This window comes from Haemaphysalis longicornis, unplaced genomic scaffold, assembly GCF_048455015.1.
Source record: "Haemaphysalis longicornis isolate Haplotype H1 unplaced genomic scaffold, Haemaphysalis longicornis Haplotype H1 scaffold_9, whole genome shotgun sequence".
NCBI classification, from domain to species: Eukaryota; Metazoa; Arthropoda; class Arachnida; order Ixodida; family Ixodidae; genus Haemaphysalis; species Haemaphysalis longicornis.
The window spans coordinates 129638569-129645689 of NW_027526460.1; the positions used below are offsets into that span (position 1 = coordinate 129638569).

Sequence of the window (7121 nt, forward strand, 5' to 3'; positions counted from 1 at the left end):
TCGCATAGCCAGAAATGCGATTGAGTTTGCCACGTCAACTAGGCTGAACTCGCTTCTGTGGAGCATACTGTGCTCTTTTCCACATGGTTGATGGATGCCCCTCCCACCCTCTCCCCAAACCGAATCCGTACAACTCTCCCGAGCTCTGGAGGCGCGCCCTGTCCAGCTCATTCCTTTCCGACCAGCTTCGACTGGTGGAGTGGGCTGTAGCGGCTGGAATAGCATATGGGGTGCTGGACTGAGGACTCCACCTCCTGAAGACGCCACAAATTTACTACACAATAAAGATGTTTATCCTCCTGCTCCTCGCTTATCTTGGCACGTTGCAGAAACTGGGCCTTCGTACCGGCCAGCACGTGTTGATCCAGGCCAACATCAACGGCCGCCAAGTCATGCGACCCTACACGCCCGTAACTCTCTCTGACCACAAAGGGAGCTTCGACCTCATGGTCAAGGTGTACAAACCCGGCGTGAACGAAGACCATCTCCGTGGCGGCATCATGTCCCAGTTCCTGAACCAGCTAAAGCCTGGCGACACAGTTCAGGTAAGGCAACCTGCAAAACTAACCCTTTAAAGCGCCTGAAACTTACCAATTCATTTAGCTGCACAATTTAACGGTCCTGTCCTTTCAGGGAGTGGGTATGTTTGCAGTGAAAAGCTGCGAATATAGCCTGATAACGGCGTTGTTAAAGTGGTCGGCTCCGCAATATAACGATCGTACATTAGTGAAAAAACAACCGTAGGTTCCTCAGCCTGTTCCCCCTCACTCTCCCGCCATTTCTCCTCCTCCGCTCCCCTTATTTCGCAACCGCTGTACCCTCTACCTTTGCGTTTCTGGTGACACTATCTACACTATCGCCGTACGTTCGCCCTCCGCTGTGCCTCCGTTCGCTCTTGCCGGATGGTTACACCAACGCCGATTCCGCCTTAGCCAGTTCACGAGCTTGGAGCTTCATTCTAAACGGTGTTTCTCTCGTCCTCCGGTGGTGCCAGACAGCCGGCCTTCCGGTGATGTGGCCCACTGTGTTATTAGGACTAACATTACACAGCTTAACACTGCACATCGGGAATCGGAACTGATATTCACTAACATGTTTTGCGCTTCGAGGGCGGTGCAGCATGTTCAGGATGGCGTAATTTTGTTGAGAAGTATTATGTGGCTACTAATCCCGGATTCCCTGTCCCTAAGGGCAGTATAGCGGTCCCAGAGATTGGTTTTTGGGGGGGGGGGGGCGATTTTTTTTTTTTTTGGGGGGGGGGGGGGGGCTGGGAGGGGACGAATAAATAACCGCTCCCGTACTTCCGCCAATTCTGCGGAGGAGGTGATAACCATGCAGGCGTGTGCGCGTATGCATTGTGAACGCACAAATCACTTAGCGACAGGGTGGTTTTTGGCGCCCCTTAGGCAGTGGTGCAACGGCTGGCTAGAGCCCGCATTTATGACGGTCGCAACACGTCTGCGGCCTCGCACAAGTGGGATTTAACCTCGCGCAAGTGGAATGCTTAAAAAAACTAGAAATAAGAAGCTGAGGACCTCTCTGGGGGGGGGGGGGGGGGAGGGGGGGGGCGATCGCTTCCTTCTCCCCCCTCCTTGGGAGCACCACTGCCTAAGGGCAGCCTGCTATCTGGCTTAGTAGCCACCAATGGAAAGGTACCTCGAATTTCTTTAAGCTATGGGAAGGTACCTCGAATAAAGCTAACACATTAAAGACGAGCAGCGGTAGAGAATCCTAGCTGTGCCTGATTTATTCTGTCTTCGACAATTGTGTAACCACTGCCCCGCTACCATAGGACTCTCTATATATATGTTTTTTTAAATGCGGAGCATTTCTTAGGCTCGTAATGTCACTCGTCGATGTTGTCGGCGCCGTCCACATGCTCACTGCGCATGCGCGTCGCGTCGAGGCGCAGGTGCGCGTCTCTCCCCCGTACCCTCCTCGCTCTCAACAACAGCTAGGTGCGGTATTGCGGGAGGAGTGCGTGTACCCCGTGCGCTCCGTCGCTCTCAACAACAGCTGCGGCGGTGCGGGGGGAGCGCGTCTGTGCGCGCATGCGTCGTAGCTACCCGTGCGCCGCGTCGCGCTCAACAGTAACGGCGGTTGCGCTGCTGAGCACGAGGTCGCGGGTTCGATTCCCGGCCGCGGCGGCCGCTTTTCTGATGGAGGCGAAAAGCAAAAACGCCCGTGTGTACGAGATTTCGGCGCACGTTAAAGATCCCCAGGTGGTCAAAATTAATCCGGAGCCCTCCACTACGGCGCGCCTCATCGCCTGCGTTGCGTCGGCGCGTTAAACCCTACAATCAATCAATCAACAGTAACGGCGGCAGGGCGTGTACACGTGATAACGGCGTGGTGGGTGCGTGGAAAGTTCGCGCGCTTGTGTACGGAAGTGTGCGCATGCGCATCTCTCCCCCGTACTCCTCTCCCTCGAACGCGGGCGGTGTGTATATAAGCGGCGGAGCGCGCGTTCGGAATTCAGTCAAGGGCGTCTTTGCTTGGCTTTCGCTAGACTTGACGCTTTGATTGACGGCACCAAGCAATAAAGACAGACTTTAACTTTACACTCCTTGCCTTCGCTTCTCCTTCATTCAATAAATAAGAATAATAAAGACGAAAAACAATTAAGCATTCCCAAACCATACCCAATTACGCAACATTCACGCGATACCCCCACCACTCTGCGACGCATTTACTCGAGTTCCCCCCGTGGGAAGATGCGGGCGGGTTTTTTTCAGTCAACATGGTCAACGATGTAAAACGGTATGAAGGTAGTTTTCGACCAGATTTTAGGGGAAATCGACAAGGGGGAGTAAGTTTCTATGAAGGAAAGTTTGGCATCCACCTGAATGCAAGCAAGCGGCTATAAAGGAAAGCTATACAGCTTTCTCAGAAACTTCGCAGTTGAAGAAAGTTCGTCCTGGTCCTGGATTTGTAGCCCCTTTGCTGCATTCAGGTGGATGTCAAACTTTCCCTCATAGAAGAAAGTTTTGCACCATTCGGTCACTTTGCGCAGTACGGTCTTGCTGTTGTGCTATGACTGTGCTAAACAGTCTGGAGCCGAAAACTTAACCTAACATTTTACTGCGAAGTATATGGCCATGCGACGCTGTACGCCAGACGTGGTGAAGAAATTCTAACGCAACATACGATGTGTAAACTCGGAATACTCCCACGATGTATTTTAGTTGGAAGTCAGCGCTTGCGTCGTCTTCTCTACTGGTTTTCTCTTCCTATGCGCTGTTTATGTCCCGATGACCAACCAACTTTCCCAAGCGACCCTCATGGAGTGTATTTCTTGCTAATCGAGGAATATTGTTGCGGTTAACTGGGACATTAACTGACATTTGTTCACGTACTAAAAGTAAAAAGTCCTGTAGCAGTCTTCGCCTATTGGACCTCATAAAGGTATAATATTCGAAACAATAAACCAAACTTCGACTTGAATCTGAGCCTCAACGCATACTCAACAGGTCGTCGGCCCACGTGGACACTTCGTGTACGAAGGTCGCGGCCAGTTCGCATTGGTCAACGGTCGGCGTCCCCGCAGGGCGACGCAGCTGGGGCTGATTGCAGCCGGATCCGGCGTTACGCCCATTCTGCAGCTGCTGCGCCACCTGTTCGCAGACAACCGAGACCAAACAAACGTCATGATGATCGACGTCAACTCCAGCGAGCAGGACATCATCGCACGAGACGAACTCGAGAGATATGCGAAGATATTCAAGAGCAACTTCAGGTCAGTCCAGAGTAGGCTTAAGTCACCTAGCACACAGCGTGAGGCAAAATGGCCCAGGTTTAACACTTCTGAATCCAGATAACACTAACAAGAGCTAAGGACTATGCACACAATGTTTCGGGAAATTTTGCCCTGGATTATTGCATTCAGCCTCTCGCTTGCGCTGAAGGGAATGCGCAGACAGCCCAACGGCGCCCAGCGCTCCAGCAGCCGTCTCACCCGCGCCTTCTCACGTGGTAGAGCAGCCGGGAGAGTCCGACATGCTATAGATGATATTTATTTATTTTATTTATATATTTATTTAGATACCCTAAAAGCCCCGTAGGGCATTACATAGGGGAGGATCAGGAAAGCAAAACTTGAACGGAGAGTATACAAACAAAAACATAGAAGATTGACCTATACAAGGCAAGTAATACAATTTTTGCATGAGAAATTTGACATCAGGCTAACAATGAACACAAAATGTGCTTTAAAAGAGCAAGGCAGCACTTGAGCATTTAACACTTTAACACACTTGAGCATTTAACACCAAGTCATAGCACAGACAGAGCAATGAAGGAACATGTAACAGTGGGCTTGAAATTGATAAAGTTAAACTGCATCTATTTGCGCAAGGTGCTCTGTTTGTAGATATGATAATAACGCCGTTTGAAAAGATGGTAAGTTTATTGAAGATACTATGTGTTCGGGCAACGTGTTCCATTCTGTAATGCTCAGGACAAGAGGTGAATTTTGATATTTATTTGTTTTTGCAAAAATTAGTTCGATTTTACGGGAGTGGTCTAGATAGTACAGAAGTTATAGATGGTATAGATAGTGTAGAAGCTATAGATGGTAAAGATAGTACAAACAGCGATGTGCTCACGTGACGTGGTGCGAAGTGATGGCGACAGCTAAGCGTATACAATATTTTTACCTTGTCTCTACGTGGCTGCCATTCAGTACAGCCGGTAAAAGGCTTGTCTATAACACAGCGTTCGTACTCGCAGCCCTATCCTGCTCCGCCGGAGCGGGATTTGAATAAAACTACTGCGGAATTCTGAAGTCTTAGCCCTTCGCTTTTGCCTCCGACATGTTTTGAACGAGTATGTTTTGTCAGTTTTCGGATGTAGCGGGTTGAAGTTGAAATCGCTGTTATAGACAAGCGTTTTATCGGCTGTACATCGGGGAAGTCAAAATTGGAAAGTAAGGGCCGCCGTATTAGGCTGAAGAGATGACTAGTCGAAAAGGGGCACACATATAAACTGGGAACTGATTACGCATGTGCAATAGAGAGGACTACGCTTCACCTAGAATTACTTTTACCACTTGGTGGCGTTCGACAACTGGTTCATATAGAGAGAGTTCCTGTGTATCGCGCAGCGCAAGAGTTGCGCGTCTGATTGCCACATACCGCGGGTTCCACCTTTCGACAGAAAAGCCCGCTTTCAGTGCTGCGCACAAGACACCGCCGCTCAACGGATAAGCAGCCGAACATCGCCGCGGCCGCGCTGTTCCGCGGCTGCTGGCAGGCGCATGCGCCGACTCCTCCTCGCCTCGACCCTTGACGCGGGGGCACTGCGGAGGCTCCTACACGCGTGATGGGAGGCTTTCCGTTACGACTTAGAACTGAACATGGCAGATGGACACGCAACTCTGCTCCCCTAGGGGAGCTATGTACGGGAACTCTAGGTTCATAGGGAGCACGCCCAACGTGCGTTTCTTTCGCACTGACGTACGTGTTTGATGCCTCTACCCCATTCTTCGCCGTCAAGCCATGGTTCTTGTGTAGCGCAACGTGCTAGTCCATGTTGCTGTACCTGCGAGTAGAACGCTACTGGCGATCAATTTACTGAGATTACTGCAAGAGCACTGTGCATAGCAATTCACCCTTTGCGAGGCAACTCGTACATGGTGATGGTTGGTGGCTGCTACTATCTTTACAGACGTTATAAATTGACGATTACTAATGCGTGACAGAGTCCGCGCAATCGAAAGTAACCGAATGGCAGTTGCCGCGTTTTTTAGCAGCGCATTGCCTAAGCGGTCCAACCTTAACCACTAGCAAGGCTTTTAGAGCAAGACTCTACTGATCTACATCTTTCAAAGACATTCATCGCGTCACAAGTGGGCTTCAGCCGCTGGCGCTCAATTTGCCCCTTTCTTTATCGCTTCGCTCGCTGGGACGTTGCGCTGCAATACCACGTGGCTAGGCGAGGGTGAAACGGCTGCTGTGCCTGCGCCTGATCATGGTGCGTCGAGTAGGCCATCTGCACCTGCGCTTTAGAGCAAGCGAACCACGTGACTAGGCGAGGGTTTAATGGCTACTTCGACATCCCTTTGTTCCTTATTCTCACGATTGATAGCACACCGGCTTGGATGTTTGTGCGTAATCTTCAACGCAAGCGAAAGGATGAATCCAACCTTCGAGTACATATAGCTACATGGCAGGCTTCGAAACCTCCAGCAAAGGCAAACTTTCACACATCACTAAGTTCATAATCTTTGCTTTCCCTCCTGGCAACTAGATTTAGAAGCGGTAAATTTGAGCCAGTTTTCTGGCGCAGTGTCTGCTGGGATTTGGCCCGTCAGTTAACCATGGTACGGGTTTGGAGTTGGCCTGAAAATGCCGTATTTTGTCCGATTGCACACCATGGCGTCATCGCACGTGTTTTATTTCAAGTTATTCAGCTGGTTCACCAATGTGTGTCAGGCTCGAGCCTTTTCGTCGCTGTTGCTTCTCCCAGTCTGTGCCACGTGCTGACCAATGTGCAACTGCCGGAGGGCTCCACTGAAATGAGCGGAGACGGCGCCGTCGAGTACATCAGGGGTCCGCTCAACAAGGACATCATGGCGGAGCACCTCCCGCAGCCGGACCCCGGCACGCTGGTGCTCTGCTGCGGCCCTCCCAAGCTGCTAGGCGACGTGTGCGCACCGGGCCTGAGAAAGATCGGTCACTCGGGCGACCGGGTTCTCTTCTACTAACTGACACGGACGGCCGCCAATCCCCTGCTACTCAGCGGGTGTCAAAATTAAACCAACAGCGGCAAGACGTCGGCTTCGATATTGTCCGCGTTTAGCAAGCAATACTGCCACTTCTATCCTCATCTGAACGGGAACTTTATAATGGCGTTGAGTGCTTCGCACAATTAACATTAGTGCGCGCAGGCATTTCGGTGCCTGCATTAAATTAAAGACGATATAGTTTTCTTGGGTAACTTCAAACCCGAAAAACGAAAATTTTGTTCTGTCTGTCTGTCTGTCTGTCTGTCTGTCTGTCTGTCTGTCTGTCTGTCTGTCTGTCTGTCTGCCTGCCTGTCTGCCTGTCTGCCCGCCTGTTGCTAGATGCAGCCCCCCTGGGTATAAGATGAAACAATTCTGAAGCAAGTAGCTTATGTAGGCG

At 50.8% G+C, this 7121-nt stretch overlaps 1 protein-coding gene across 1 annotated transcript; it reads left to right on the top strand.

Moving 5' to 3' along the window:
• The first annotated feature begins 346 nt into the window (after nt 1-346).
• Nucleotides 347-6703, top strand: LOC144151954 (NADH-cytochrome b5 reductase 3-like). Its single transcript, XM_077683141.1, has 3 exons — nt 347-545; nt 3471-3736; nt 6466-6703. The coding sequence occupies exons 1-3, from the start codon at nt 393-395 to the stop codon at nt 6701-6703; spliced, it is 657 nt and encodes a 218-aa protein (XP_077539267.1). The 5' UTR covers nt 347-392.
• Nucleotides 6704-7121: the final 418 nt, after the last annotated feature.

Coding starts and splice junctions, on each gene's coding strand:
- LOC144151954 (XM_077683141.1), top strand. CDS start 393: ATGCGACCCTACACGCCCGTAACTCTCTCTGACCACAAAGGGAGCTTC. Junction 546..3,470: donor AGCCTGGCGACACAGTTCAG/GTAAGGCAACCT, acceptor CATACTCAACAG/GTCGTCGGCCCACGTGGACA. Junction 3,737..6,465: donor ATATTCAAGAGCAACTTCAG/GTCAGTCCAGAG, acceptor TGCTTCTCCCAG/TCTGTGCCACGTGCTGACCA.